Genomic DNA, 14,676 nt, shown 5'->3' on the forward strand with positions numbered 1-14,676 from the left:
TGAGGCGTTTGGGGTCGAGTAAAGGGAAAATAACACTGCCCGTTCTCTGCTCGAGATCTTGGTGCGAGTTCGCTCCCTTCCATTCCCCATGTTTCGGCGGTGCCCTGCCGATCTATAAGGATCTGTTCCCGACTAGTACACGTAGTTGGGCAACCTCCCACCTTCTTTGTCTGCGATGATGATCTGTGGCTGTTGTAAAAGCTCCATCAGGCAAGTACACAACTGCCGGGCAGCAGTGTGTGGGACCAAAGATGGCAGTCGGCGGGGGTGAAATCTGGCATACCTACTGGGGGGGGGGCCAGAGGTTGAGCCGAGGACATGGACGCATGGCGGCTGACAAGCAGGGGGCTCTTGGCTGCTGCCATGTCCAAGCAAAGGCGGGCATGGACCAAAGAAAATGGAATGGAGACCGGCAGAGTCGAATCCTTACACCTACTGACTGTACGGATATACTACCGTAAGACGAGTTTTTGCCACGCACGAGGGCCCTTGATCGACACCGTCTCCCTCGAAGCGGCCGTGACTCCACTCGACCCAGCATTTACCGTCCCAAGAAGCCACGCGGCACTACGCGAGGTACTATGCATCCGTGAGTCGTAGTTCCATATAGCAACAGAGTGACGGGAGTTGGGCAGCTACCGACCCACGAGGTTATAACGGTACGGCTGTGCGCCTGTGTCTCCAGGAGGATGGCTGAGCCATGCTAGTGGTATCTCGTATAGTATAGTGCCACCTGTCCGTCAATTGTAACTCAACGGAACGGCATTCCCGAGGATGACGTAAGTCACTAGTCCAGTGGGACTCTGCCATGGGTGAATAGCGACGAAAGCAGTACTATGTATGCATACCGTGTAAACCATGGAGCGAGGTACCTGCGATGTAGTTTCGGTTGCATAGGTAGGTACCAAGTGTGGTACGCTAGTCGATAAGGCGGGAGAATATCGACTGTGGGCAGCCGACAATCGGCTAGGATACCGGAACAGGCTACCCCGTACACTAGGTACACTACCTAGAAGTGAAGGCGGCCAAGGTATGGCAAGGTAGCATGGAGCTTCTCACGGAGAGAGAAGGAGAGAAGGAGAGAAGGAGAGAAAGAGAGAGAGAGAGAGAGAGAAAGAGAACCAGATCAGCAGCATCGTAGCTGCCTCCAGCGGCGGACACAAGAACGCAAAGGAACGAATGATAAGGCCAGGGTGAGCCCCTCGGGGGGGCGGCTGGATCACAAAAGCTCCTCTGTGGAAATGGGGGTCTTCCCCCCACCCCCCACCCAGGTCCCAAGAAATCCAGAATCCAGACCCGAGTCCAAATACCACTCTACCCTCCTGTACGGCTCAGCCCCTAGTCGAAGTCGCGGTTCCAGTTCCAATTCCAGCCAACCAGCCAGTGCCAAAGTGAATCTTGCATGCCGTCGAACGTCCCAAGCCTAGGTAGGTAGGTAGTGCCCCACTCCTACGTGTACCTCACGTCTTATTCCTCGCCGCAAGTACCTCTAGTGTACGGATAGCTACACACAGTCAATACAGGTCACACATACTACATGCATACATGCATACACACATACATTCGCAGTCGTCCATTTCCATTTCATTCTTCAATTTTTTTTAAGCCCACTGTCTGTCAATATGAAGAGGGGACTAGCATTGTCTCTGCTCTGCTGACGCTTCCGTCAATGGCAGTGTCGGCGGGGCTACCTAGCGTGAAGGGCCAAGGCACATAGATAACTGGGTAGATACTACCTACCCATGGTATGTATCCACGTGAGACGTGGGATGGCAATTTAGCAAGACGAAGGATAGGATTGCAGGAGCCGCATCCAAAAGCAAAAGACAGCAGGGACAGGGAAGGACAGGGAAGAGGGAAGGGAAGGGGAAGAGGAAGGAGAAAGGGTGAAGGGGTGACTGGATGCTGGATGCTGATGGATACTCATACTTAAGAATGGACAGAACGGGAAGGGGGAGGGCAGAAGCGGTATCTGTCTATTGGGAAGTCACTCTGTTCTGCTCTTGCTGCTTCGACGGGCATAGGCTTATGTACCTTACCACTGTCTCTCCCCTTTTGGGCCAATGTTCTTCGACGTCGTTCCCTCTCACTTTCTCCTATGTATTGAACAAATCACGTCTTCACCTCACATACATACATAGTGTACAAACACACACTCTCTTTCTTCCTCCCCCCTCTTCTCTGCCTGCCAACCGATCTGCCACCTGCCAAAAACAAAATCTCATTCGCCGTCTTGTTTGACCTTTCGCCCAGCATCCCAGTCTCGCGCCCGCGCTCTGGTACCGGGGCGCGTTGCCTTATTGCCAGACCATTCCAAACCGGTTCAAGTCCAGTCCGAGCCAGGCCACGCCAAACCAGACCAGAAGAGCCGGATAAGAAGGGGAAGAAAAAAAAAAGCGAGCCAATGCGACGTTCCCTTGCCACGACTCCTCTTTAGACATCCGGACACCGATTTCCCATACAGCGTCTCGATTCAAATTTTCTGATCCACGTACATCAACCGCCATCACGGACTGCTCCACGGCTAAAACCGCGATACCAACAAACCCGCCTCGTCCCATCCTACTGTCGACCCGCTGCTGCGTCGATGCGCCTACCTCGCCAGACCATCCCTACCATCCGTACTTTTTGTGCCTTCTTCGCCTTGCCGCAACGCTTGATGCACCGTGCTGCACCTGACACCGGACTTGACCCTACTTGTTCCCAGTCACCACCACCGCCCACACCAAAGCCCGCGCATCTTGTGCACCGCACTTTTGTGTGTGGTGTCGATTGCCGGTAGACTGGATTGCGTTTATCCTCATCCTGGTAAATCCAATCTTTTCCCTTCCCGTTCCCGACCCTTCTGCCCGTGCTACAACAGTGCTTGATTCCCCTTGCTCGTCACCATCCCCGGCATCATCATCACCACCACTACCCGCCCGCCTGGCTGCTCCGCTTTGATAGCTTATGGCAGTCGGCACAATCCTGACGTCTTGCTGCAAGGCCTGTTGTCTATCACTTTTTGGTCTACTGCCAGTGGCAGTAGCGCCGCCCATCTGCAGTTGCATCTGTACTTACCTAGTCGTCTTCGTTGGTCGGGTTGTCAAGTCACCTTGTTCCCCAACTCCTGACCACCCCCCCCAGTCGCTGCAACCTGCCCCCTCCCCCATTCGAAGCCTGCCTGTCCCCAGTCGCGCCCCTAGCATCAGTCCACCACCGTCCCTTCCAGACTCCATGCCTGCAGGCCCCTTCTCTTCCTCTTAATGGCCGAGCCTCGCTTGATCGAGATTCCCGTGCCTCGGTCGTCAACAAACCCTCGCACCCACCCCCGGCAGCAGCAGCAAGGTAGAGAGAGACAGAGACACAGAGAGGGGAGAGAGAGTGAGAAGGCCCATCTAGACACTGGTGGCTTCTGTACTTGTTGTTCGCCCACAGGCGCCTTGCTGCTGCTAGCCCGTTCTGTGGCCCCGTGCCTGCACCTGCACGCACCTACACACCTGTATCCGTACCCGTAACCCACAACCGCGTCGTATTGCGTCCCCGTCTGTGCTGATCTGTCGGTGCTTTCCACCTCTGCACTTGCCTCAACTGTTGTCTCCGCTGTCGCTAAAAGGGATTCACTCTAGTTTCGACAGGGGAAGAGAACCATAGACTTGGAGGCACGAGACGAAAATTTCTAGGCCGGTCCGACTTTCGCGGCCGCCGTTCATCCTCACCCCTTCCTCCCGCGCATTCATGCCGCAGGGCGACGACCGCTTCCCACAACCCACCTTACAACTGCTTTCGCCCTCGCCCACCTCGCACCGCTCCTATCGTGCCTCGGGATACATCGCAGCGCCCACCACCACGACCACCACCACGACGGCGACAAGATCCACGACGGCGACCCCTTTTCCTGCCGCCGCCGCCGCCGCCGCCGCTGCCGCCGCGACACCCGTGGCCTCCTCCGCCTCTGTTTCTCCCACCGCCTCGACCCCGGGCTTTCAGTCGAGCGACCCTCGTTACCATCCCGCCTCGCCAACCCCAACCAATTTCAGTCCGGGAGGGCAATGGGCAACGCCTGAAATTGGTCGGTATGGTTTGACGTACAGCGATTCAACTTGCGATCATTCATTCGACGCCCTCTCCACCTCCCTCTTGACGCCCACATCGGACCCTACCTCCCCGACCGTGGCATTGCATACGGGCCCATCCCACACCCCAAGGTATACAACGTCGTCGCAAGGCAAGCGTCACCCGGACGAAGAACCGGGCGCTGCGCAGACCCAGCCCTCGCCTCTGAAGAAGCCGCGCACTCACCTGGAACCCCCTCGATTCATCTCTCTTCCAAAGGCGCCCCCTCCTTCGGCTATATTCGCGAGACGGAACCAAGGGCTCATCTCCCCTCTCTTCTTCTCCTCCTCCAAGACCCGACGACAGATGCCCCCTCGGCCGAACCCCCTCCCCCCCTCAGACGCCGCAGCTGTTCTGCTGGCCCGTTTGAGGGAGGACAACGAGGGAGTTCACACTGTTCGCCTACCCCGCGGCACCGTTCATACGCAGGGCCCGGCCAGATCCGGTAGCACTCCGGGGAGCAGTAGCTTGTCGTCGTCCGCGGAAGCCACACTCACGTCTTCGGCAAAAAGTCCAAATAACCAAAATCTCCCGCAAGGGCTGCAAATATTAAGGGGAGTCGGCGTAGTAGAGCTCCTGGAACAGGACGAGCGTCCGACCTTTATCATCGATCTCGCGAATCCAATCAACACGCAAAGGACGGGACTGCACTTGCTGTACGCCAACGCGGCACTCCGCGCTTCGGCAGGAGTCCTGGAGCTGCTGTCTGTAGAGGGCGACGACGCCGCCAAAAATTCCGACTATATCCTTTTCAAAACATGGGCCACCAGTTTTGTGTTGAACCATGAATCGCTCGACGTATGTCTTCCTTCTCACACTTACGGAGGCATCACGTGGACTTGCTCAACCCTGCGCAAACGCTTTCGCTTCGTGAGCGGGAACACGAGTGCCGTATCGACTGCTCCCGGTTCCCCCGCCCCTCTGGCTGAAGAGTCCGATGTTCTCGAGCAGCGGAGCAGAGGCCCGACACCGAACCAACCATCCACCGCTGTACCCATGGACGACGAACCCGACTACTTTGGCGACATTGAACCCGACCCTCATGCCACCGAGGACGCTTCGCTCGTGACCGACTGTGTGATGAGAGACAACGGTGAGAAGTATCACTCGGACGAGTTCACTCAGCAGGTGTTCCAGGCGGCCATGACGAAGCCGTCTTTCGACTGGACCCGCATCCAAGCCACCCCAGATCTGGACGACCACATCCTCTTTTGTCGAAATACCGACTGGGCGTCTACGTCCCTCGGCCCCATAGAGCAATGGAGCCCAGAACTGCGAGCCATGGCCAACATGGTCATGGGTAGTCCTCACCCGGCCGCCATGTACTGGGGAGTAGACAATGTCACTCTGTACAACGAGGCTTATATCGAACTTGCTGGCCAGAAGCACCCGAAACTCATGGGCATGCGGTATCAAGACGCTTGGCCAGAGATATGGCACGACCTCGAGCCTGTCATTGCCAATGCGTGGACAAATGGCCAGTCAACTATGAAGAACGATAACCAGCTCTTTATAAAGCGGCACGGGTTTGTGGAGGAGACCTTCTTTTCGTGGTCCATCATCCCGTTATTGGGCAGTGATGGTGAGGTTGTCGGACTTTACAATCCGGCATTTGAGAACACCCGTCGCAAGGTCAATGAACGTCGCATGCTCACGCTGCGCGAAGTTGGCGAGAAGACCGCTTCTGCCAAGGATGTCAAGGGTTTCTGGTCACGGGTACAGGAGGGTCTGGAATTCAACGACCTGGATGTGCCGCTCGCCCTCATATATTCTGTCAGGGACGACAACAGCGAAAGCGAAGTGTCTTCCATGCACTCAGGGAGCATAGCGCACCCCCCACTGTTGCATCTCGAAGGCAGCCTGGGCGTTCCCGAGGGCCACCCAGCTGCCCTCAGCCTCCTCGATCTCAAGTCCTCAGACGAAGGCTTCGCACCTTACATGCGGCAGTCCATGACGATGCAAGGAGCGCCCATCGTACTATCGGTAGATGCAGGCAACCTTCCGACCAAGTTGCTCGAAGGCCTGGAGTGGAGGGGTTTCGGCGACCCGTCGAGGACGATCGTCATCCTTCCCGTCCATCCCACCACGGCCGGCGAGTCTGTTGTAGGTTTCATCATCTTGGGCACCAATCCCCGTAGGCCGTACGACGATGAATACCAGCTCTTCATCCATCTCTTGTCTAGACAACTAGCGACGTCAATGGCATCGGTCGTGCTGTTCGAAGAAGAGATAAAGAGGGGCCAGAGGGCCGCTCGTTTGGCCGCGTTGGATCGCCAGGAGCTACAAATGGAGTTGTACCAGAGGACGCAAGAAGCGGTCGAAAGTGAGTACAAGTTTACGCGCATGGCGGAATTCGCCCCGGTGGGCATCTTTATTGCCAACGACAAGGGTCTCATCAACTTCGCCAACGACATGTGGTGGCAGATCTCTCGACACCCCAGGACAGAAGACAGCGCCAACACATGGATGCAAAGCGTGATGGACGAGGACCGCCCGGGCGTCGAGCGCGCTTGGAGGAGACTCATTGACGAAAAGGAGGCCATGACGATCGAGTTCCGCTTCAAATACAGCCGCCAGAACGGCGTCAACACTATCGATACCTGGGTGTTGATGAGCGCTTTCCCCGAGCAAACCGAGGAGGGCAATCTGAAGAGCATCTTTGCCTGCATCACAGACATCTCGCCTCAAAAATGGGCCGAGGACTTCCAGAAGCAGCGTAGAGAAGAGGCGGTCGAGCTCAAGCGCCAGCAGGAGAACTTCATCGACATTACCAGTCACGAGATGCGCAACCCGCTAAGCGCCGTTCTCCAGTGCGCCGACGAAATTGTCAACAGCATCGCCGAGTACCGCTCGCAGCCGCAGGACGACAAGCAGCTCGAAACTCTTCTCGAAGGCTGTACGGAAGCCGCTAGTACCATCAATCTCTGCGCCAGTCATCAGAAGCGCATCGTCGACGACGTGCTTACCCTGTCGAAGCTTGACTCACAACTCTTGCTAGTGACCCCGGTCGATTCTCATCCCGTTACGATAGTGAGGCACGTCATCAAGATGTTCGAGTCGGAGCTGAACACTCACGAGATCAAACTGGAGTTCTCAATCGACCAAGCCTACATTACTCATGGTGTCGACTGGGTCAAGCTGGATCCGTCAAGGCTGAGACAGGTCCTGATCAATCTCATGACCAACGCCATCAAGTTCACCCAAGGCCGCGAGAAACGCCTGATCACGATGAGGATGAGCGCCTCTAAAAATATCACCGAGGTCACAGAGAAGGGCGTCTCATTTTTCCCAACACGCAAGGAGGACGTTCAGGCCTTGATTCAAGAGAAGGACTGGGGCACTGGAGAAGAGATCAACCTTCACTTCTCGGTGCAAGATACGGGGCCGGGCTTACGCGAGGACGAGAAGAAGCTCCTATTCCAGCGCTTCTCCCAGGCTTCACCCCGCACCCACGTGCAATACGGCGGATCGGGTCTCGGCCTCTTCATCTCGCGGATGCTGGCCGAGTTGCAAGGCGGGCAGATTGGCGTCGTCTCCGAAAAGGGCATTGGCAGCACCTTTGCGTTTTACGTCAAATGCCGCAAGACGCCAACGCCAAGCTCAGAGTCGGCGACCCTTTCAGCGCTCAACCTAGCCCAGCCCCAGAAGGGCGGAACCGCCGCCCCGAGCCCGCCGACTCTTCCGCCTACAACACTGCCCAGGCGAGCGTCTTACAAGAAGCCGGTCGTCGCAGCGCCGCCGCTTTATGACGTGCTGATTGTGGAAGACAACATTGTGAACCAGAGAGTTCTGCGAAAACAACTCCAGAACTATGGCAACAACACTCACGTTGCGAATCATGGGGGTGAGGCTCTCGACCAGCTCAAAAAGTCTCGATTTTGGGCCGGGCAAGAGGCCGAAGGATTCGATCTCAGTGTTATTCTCATGGACCTGGAGATGCCGGTTATGGATGGAATGACGTGTGCCAAACGCATTCGTGAACTAGAGCGGGCTGGAACTCTCATAACGCATATACCCATCATTGCCGTCACGGCTTACGCGCGGCCAGAGCAGATCGAGAGCGCGAAAGCCGCCGGTATTGTAAGTCGTCTTGGGCTTGTCCGCTACGAACCCTACTGACCTTTCTTTCCAGGACGACGTGATTTCCAAGCCCTTTAGAATACCAGACTTGATGCCCAAGATTGAGGAGTTGGTTTCAAAATACAGGGCTTCAACCGCTGTACCACCTGTGGCCTCGGCTTGAACGGTACTGGGCTTTGGAGGGGGGGGGGGGGGGCGGTCTCTTTCTTGAGCTTGCTAATTGCAAGCTGTCATCTCACCAGCATTGGGGGAGCCTGTGGATTTGAATCCCGGACTTTGAATTTCCGGCATCGACTCATTTATTCTTCGCCAGCGAGAACCTCTCGTTATATCCGACGTGTTTGGTAAAGCGGCATTAGACGAACAGACAGAAAGGCGTTCGGGGGTGGGGAGGAAGGTTAACTGATCTCAAAAAAAACTAACTCGGGAGGACGAACTGGCTTTTTTTCTGGTCATGGGAATTGCATTTTGTGCGAGAGAGAGAGAGAGAGAGAGAGAGAGAGAGAGAGGCAGAGAGAAAGCATTCTGAGGAACAAGGCTTGGAATACTGCGGGTGGGAAAGCATGAGAACGAAGATGAGCCACGGGCAATGTACAGAACAGGGGACCCGACTGACGATGGACACCCTACCTGTATCTTTTGATACTCGCCAAATCGGAGTATATCCTAATGTGAAGATACCTATCCTATAGACCCTACAGCATGAATGACAATGTGCACATAATGATTCCCATGGGCTTTTGGCCACTCAATAAGTGAGTGGCCTGAGGCGTAACAATACTAAGGGGGTACCTTGGGCGGGTCCGTGTCCAAATCGATCGGCACCCATTCCACTCAGCAGCTTACGTAACGAAGACTTTTCTCAGATAGCTCCCGAGATTGATGATTTTAGCAAGGAAGCTCATCACCACTTTGGACAGACAACGATCGCGGATCTGCCGCCCCGAATCCGCCCAAAAATGCATCAGCAGGCTCTGCGATCGGCCGGCAGCCGTATAAAGCCCGAAGTCGTCGCCATCAAGACGTGCATCCGAACCTTTTCCACCACGCAATGGCGCGCCGCAGACGAACCCTCCTCCGACAACAACAAGGGCAATGGCAGCGCGGCCCCTTTCAAGAGAGTACCCCTCTCGACCGGACGAGAGCGATCCCGCGCCGCGGCCAGTGAGATTGGCCAGCTTCTGAGAGGCGGGCCCCGTACCGGCGGAGCGAGCAACAATGCGGCGGCCGCCGGCGCGAAGCCCAAAGTCATCGATGTCAAGACCCTGCCCAACCGCGGCGGCCTCAGCGGCGGCCTCAGCGGCGGAACGAATTTCGTGAAGTTGCCGCAGGCCTTCGGGCGCGGCGGGCGCGGCGGACGCGGAGGCTTTGTCGGCGGACGTGAAGGGCGCGACCTCCCCTCGGGGTTCTCGTCCGAAGGACCTAGCCGGGGCGGCTTCAGCGGCCGTGGACGTGGTGGCTTCGGCGGACGAGGCGGCTTTGGGGCCCGTGGGGGAGGGTCAAGAGGACGCGGAGGTCGTGGCGGCGGCGGTCGTGGCGGTCGCGGCGGCCGAAAACCCAGAAGAGAGGGCGAGGACGGGGCCAACGATGCGGAGAGCAAGGCCAACCGCGCTTCGGTGTACGAGCGTTTCTTCCGTCCCGAGACAGCGGAGGAGCACACCTACGTCCGGGCGCGCGATCAAGGGTTCCTGCCCGAGGCCTTCACCCCCTCCCTGAACGTCGAGGGGCTGCTGGGGTTCACCCCGTCCTTGCCGATAACCAGTGCATCATCGGCCGTCGCCGCGCCGGCCGCCGTCATGCGATCCCTCCGCGATGTGGCGGGCGGTGCGCACTACACGCCCGACCACTGGTCCGACACGCAGCACACGACAACGGATCTCGTGTTCAAAGACAAGGGGACGTACTTCTTCAGCGACCTGGCCGAGAAGGACAAGTTCCTCGGGGACGTACGAGCGGCGCCCGAGGACGATGCGGCAACGAGCGTCAAGGTCAACGCCGCGCTGGCCACGAAGGTCGAGGAGAGCGCGAGCCAGGCCGTGCGGGAGTACATCATCGACCGCGTCGTCAAGGGACGGCACGTGACCCCCCAGTTCGTGGAGCGGGGCAGCCGGGACCCGGTGAGCATGGCGAGGGAGTCGCACCTGGTCAATGAGACATACAACGAGGTCGATGGGCGCAAGTTTGATGGCAAGATTGCGGCGTTGGTGGCCAAGGGGATGCCTGCTGCTGGAGGCAAGACCGCAAGGGCTTGAGGACCTTTGCAACACAATTGTAACTACATACACGCACGTAGAAGACGAGCGAGTGGAAGAAGACGAGCATTGTAGGATTAGAGGAGAGAGTTGAAAAAGACAAAAAAACGTTGTACATTTGGATGCAAAAGTCTCTTCTACTGTACACTACAGACCGAACGTTTAAAGACTTTTTCTTTTTTTCTTTTTCTTTCTTGCCATCCATACCTTGGTGACAGGGGAAGAAGAAAAGATGCCCTCTTTCAAAACATTTATATACATGGCGCTCCCGCGTTCGAGGGAGGGTCTCTCCGGCTGTCAGAAGACGGGGCCAAGAGAGAATCCGCCAGACATCAGCCTCATCCCTGGATCTTCTTGACTGCCTGCTGCTCCGCCGCGTCGACGACCTTCATCTCCTTGTCCTGCAGCTTCTGCAGCTCCTTGTCGGCCCGTTTCTTCAGGTCGGGCACGATGGCCTTGTCCTTCTGCCACTTGGCGTGGAGTTTCTTGCGCTTCTCCGTGACGGTGCGCATCTTCTCCCGCCAGGCCTGGGCGGCGTCCTTGGCCCGGCGGACGACGACGTCCTTGTTGGTCGCCTCGATCTTGAGGACGAGCTCGAGCTCGTTGTCCGGGTCGCGCTGCGGCTGCTGGTTGAAGTCGGGCGAGGCCTGGACGGCGGCCATAACGGGCTTGACGTAGTCCTTCTCGTGGAGGAGGAGAGAGACGGTACGGCCACCGGGCCGGGGCACGATCTCGGCTAGCTCGCGGAGGGGGTATGTCGTCGGGTCCTTGCGGCTGGGCTGGACGGTCAGGGCGCCGATAGCGTCCGGGGAGAAGCGGTCGCCAGACTGGAGCAGCTTGAGGACCTCGGTGTGGTGGGCGGCGAGGGACGCGAGACGCGAGGCGACGTCGGCGAAGTTTAGGGGGTCGGCCGGGTCGGGCTTCGGGTGCTTGGAGCCGGGGAGGTCGTCGTGGTCGGCATCGTCGACGGTGTGGGAGGTTCGAGAGACGATCTCGGTCGAGTCGTAGGTCGGGGACTGCCGAGACTTCTTCTTCTCCTTCTGTAGAGGGGCAGAGTGCGAGAAGGGCCGTGCCGCGAAGGGGGCTGCGGTCGTCGTCGTCCTAGTCGGCGCGAGGGCGTCAGACGCTGTGATCAGGCGAGCCGCGAGCGGCGCCTGCGCCTGGCTGTGTCTTGGTCAATTGGGGGGTTTCCTTCTCTGCGCGGCATCGGAGAGAAGGGAACTACCTTCTAGAAGCTTGTATCATGCCATTGGCGCCACGGAGGAGCGATCTGGGTGCGCGGAGACCTCGCATGGTGTGCTGTTGCGGTGGTTTTTGGTGTTTTGTTTGCGGGAGAGCTCTTGGAGCTTCACGTTTTGCTCGGCGTGACGTACGTACCAGGCTCGGCCGGTGGGTACCGTGCGAAGCGGGTCATCCTGAATACTGCTCTCTATCCGTTCTTTCATCTGCACTTCGAACCAGCTGCTGCTCCAGGCGGAAAAAGAAAATGGACCAGCAAGAGAGAGTACAACTTGAAGTATTTAATTATACTTATCTAATGATTTTAATAGGTGTTTTGCGGCCACCTTGGCTTCAAGATCTGGAGGTACATTGATCCCTTCCCTCGGCCTTCGTAAGTAGTAGCAGAATGTATACATATATCATAATATCGGTGGACATCACAACGAAGATGGTCGATTGGCCCAGCGGTTCAAGGCATCTGCTTTACACGCAGAGGATCGCAGGTTCGATCCCTGCATCGATCATGAAATCTCTTTTTTACATTTTGATTTTTATCATAGTCTTTTGCTCCGCGGCTTGTCATGTCCTACTGCGTACTGTTTTATGCGATTGACCATTGCTGAGGAAAGAGCGCTGGCTGGATATGCGTACTCCTTTCTCTATTGCTACTTCAAACTAGTGTTCCCTCTCCGTTCTTAAGCCACTAATTTTTCCGGGTTTTATGGTTTTTGGATGCGAGGGGCGAATTGTTAGGCGCATCTCCCGCCCTTAGCACCACCGTCTCTGCCTGCCGGTCGCGCTTTTTCACAAGCACGCGACGTCAGTGGGAGGAGGCTGACCATTCATCCACCACCAACTCTCCCGACACCTGCAAACCCGCCAAAATGGAGATTGAGGTCGACGAGGACCTCCTGCGGACGGTCGCGACGGGTGGTCAGATGGATTAGTACGTCGGAAAGCAAAACGCCCCCCTTTCTCGTTATCTTGATACTCAGCTGCTAACCACGAGCTGCAATAGTGGTCTATGGCCCGCCCTATCGCAAGGAATCATCTCGAGGCTAGATAAGGTACGTCCGCCACGTCCACCTCCCCAACCATCCCGTCTCGAAACGACCAGCTCGTCCGAATAACTCCATGGCCGCACATGTTTGGCAACCTTCTGGGTAGGGCGCGCTCACCAGTTCGCATCGCGAATGTCTAGATCGCCCATAATGAATTTCCTATTCCGAACCTGCCCACCCCTCCTCAACCAATTAACGCGTCAGGCCAACAACCGCGACTCCTCTCGCCGCTTCCTTCCTCCTCCATCGAACCCGCCAGCAGCCTGCCTTCATCGCAGGACGCCGACAAAGAGAACAGCAAGTCCAACGTCCCGTTGTCATCGACGATCCCCGTCGAAAGCGAAGCCGCCAACACTGCCGCCGCCGCCCCGGGGTCTCTTCCCGCCCAGATCGTGTCCATGCTCGAGGAGATCAACTCCGTCCTGTCGACCTTTCCCAAGTACCCGCCGCATACGATTCAGCGCCTTGCGGAGCTTGTGCTCGAGCCACGCCGCCATTACCGCCACCTAGCCTCGTACCTGCACGCCGTCGACCGTGTGGTTCACGTCACCAGCGGCGCAAACACCTACCCGCTCCCGCCGGCCATCCCGGACATGTCCACCATGACCCTGCTGTCCAATGGCGGTGCCAATGACCAGGAGAACCCGGCCGCGGCCGTGGCCTGGAGCAACTCGACGAACTCGGTCGCCTCAACCGTCGGCACGGACGAAGCCCTCGGCGGCGCCCTACTAACCCCGATTCCCTGGCTCACTCGCCGTGTGAGCCCGGGATCCTCCTCACCGGGCTCTTCCAACGGGGGTGGCCCGGCTGAGATCCGCACCGAGTCGACAGAGACCATTGACGGTCCTAACGGTGTCGGCAGCATCGAGACGGTCAGCGTTAGCGTCAACGGCATACCGTCTATGGGTGCGAGTAACAGCAACCGCGCGATAACACAAGGTGAGTTACTGCGACAGGAGCAGGAGCAGGGCGTCGTTCCAGTCAACCAACTAGTGCGACAAGCAGAAGAAGCACAGCATGCCGCAGCCCTGCGGAGCGGGGATGACGGTAGAGCCGCCAGCCCCGAGCGGCAGGACCAGGAACAGCAGGGGCGGGAGCAGAACACCGGCGCCGCCGAAGAAGAGAACGAGGTTCCGCACGCTCGCGGGCCCGAGGAGATTGGCGTCGGCGATCTCGGCCCGCAGAGCGAGACGACAAGCTTCACCAGCGGCGGACCCAGCCTCGAGATGCAGGGCATCGACGTCGAGGCCGCGGTGGGCCGAAAGGCCGAGCAAACGCATGCCACGCCCTCGCTCGAGGATGCGGAGAAGGAGAACACCGCTGCGGCCGCCACGGGGGAGGAGGGGTCTGCCGAGGCAGCTGTCGACGACGCGGCGTCCGATATGAGCGTCACGTCGCATCCAAAGCGCGACGCCGACGAGGAGCTCGACGGCCTCGCGAGCAAGAAGGTCAAGGAGCATGAGGGCGACGTGGCTGGGGGCGCGCCAGAGGCCGCCACGGCTGACTCGTCGGGGAAGGGGGGGGTGGAGGAGGAGGAGGAGGGCAAGGCGGTGAAGAACGAGATCGTGACGACTGGAGCCGAGACCGCCGCAGCTGAGCCAGAGACGAAGACGGAGGACACCGCAGCGGACAGTTGAGGAGGGTGCGTCGTTGCGCATTTGATGCTATACTAGGGGAGGTGTCGCCGCGTTACGTGTTAGGAGATAGGCTATGATACCATGAACCGCTTCCACCGGACCCTCGCCAATCCCTTCTCCATCAAGCTCGTTCCCGAATCGTTGAGTGTCGTGATTTTTTTGATTTTTTTTTTGCGTTTAGTACAAATGCACATAGGCTCGGAACAGGGGGTTTGGGGATACACAACATTGCAAAACTGCGTGAAGGCGAAAGGATTGCCAGTCGATGAGATAGATGTGTTTGCGTAAGGCTCAAATGCTGAGATTTTGGCAAAAGTAGCCCTCTCTAAT

The 14,676-nt window shown here is 57.7% G+C and overlaps 4 protein-coding genes and 1 non-coding gene across 5 annotated transcripts; 4 read left to right on the forward strand and 1 right to left on the reverse strand.

The window, feature by feature from the left end:
* Positions 1-3,717: 3,717 nt before the first annotated feature.
* Positions 3,718-8,338, forward strand: GLRG_00731 (hsp90-like protein; the record flags this gene model as incomplete). The annotated part of the gene is made up of 2 exons (XM_008091416.1): positions 3,718-8,175; positions 8,228-8,338. 2 exons carry the CDS (start codon positions 3,718-3,720, stop codon positions 8,336-8,338), a joined length of 4,569 nt encoding a protein of 1,522 aa, XP_008089607.1.
* Positions 8,339-9,134: 796 nt separating this feature from the next.
* Positions 9,135-10,427, forward strand: GLRG_00732 (uncharacterized protein; the record flags this gene model as incomplete). The annotated part of the gene is made up of 1 exon (XM_008091417.1): positions 9,135-10,427. The coding sequence occupies one exon, from the start codon at positions 9,135-9,137 to the stop codon at positions 10,425-10,427; it is 1,293 nt and encodes a 430-aa protein (XP_008089608.1).
* Positions 10,428-10,765: 338 nt separating this feature from the next.
* Positions 10,766-11,720, reverse strand: GLRG_00733 (ribosomal recycling factor; the record flags this gene model as incomplete). The annotated part of the gene is made up of 2 exons (XM_008091418.1): positions 10,766-11,591; positions 11,653-11,720. The coding sequence occupies 2 exons, from the start codon at positions 11,718-11,720 to the stop codon at positions 10,766-10,768; spliced, it is 894 nt and encodes a 297-aa protein (XP_008089609.1).
* Positions 11,721-12,098: 378 nt separating this feature from the next.
* Positions 12,099-12,172, forward strand: GLRG_13021. The gene has a single exon. It is a non-coding gene; the product is annotated as a tRNA-Val (tRNA).
* A 360-nt stretch (positions 12,173-12,532) lies between these two features.
* On the forward strand, positions 12,533-14,346 carry GLRG_00734 (uncharacterized protein; the record flags this gene model as incomplete). Its single annotated transcript, XM_008091419.1, has 3 exons — positions 12,533-12,594; positions 12,667-12,715; positions 12,850-14,346. 3 exons carry the CDS (start codon positions 12,533-12,535, stop codon positions 14,344-14,346), a joined length of 1,608 nt encoding a protein of 535 aa, XP_008089610.1.
* Between the last annotated feature and the right edge of the window lie 330 nt (positions 14,347-14,676).

The sequence above is a fragment of the Colletotrichum graminicola genome (genome assembly GCF_000149035.1).
Source record: "Colletotrichum graminicola M1.001 genomic scaffold supercont1.2, whole genome shotgun sequence".
NCBI lineage: Eukaryota > Fungi > Ascomycota > Sordariomycetes > Glomerellales > Glomerellaceae > Colletotrichum > Colletotrichum graminicola.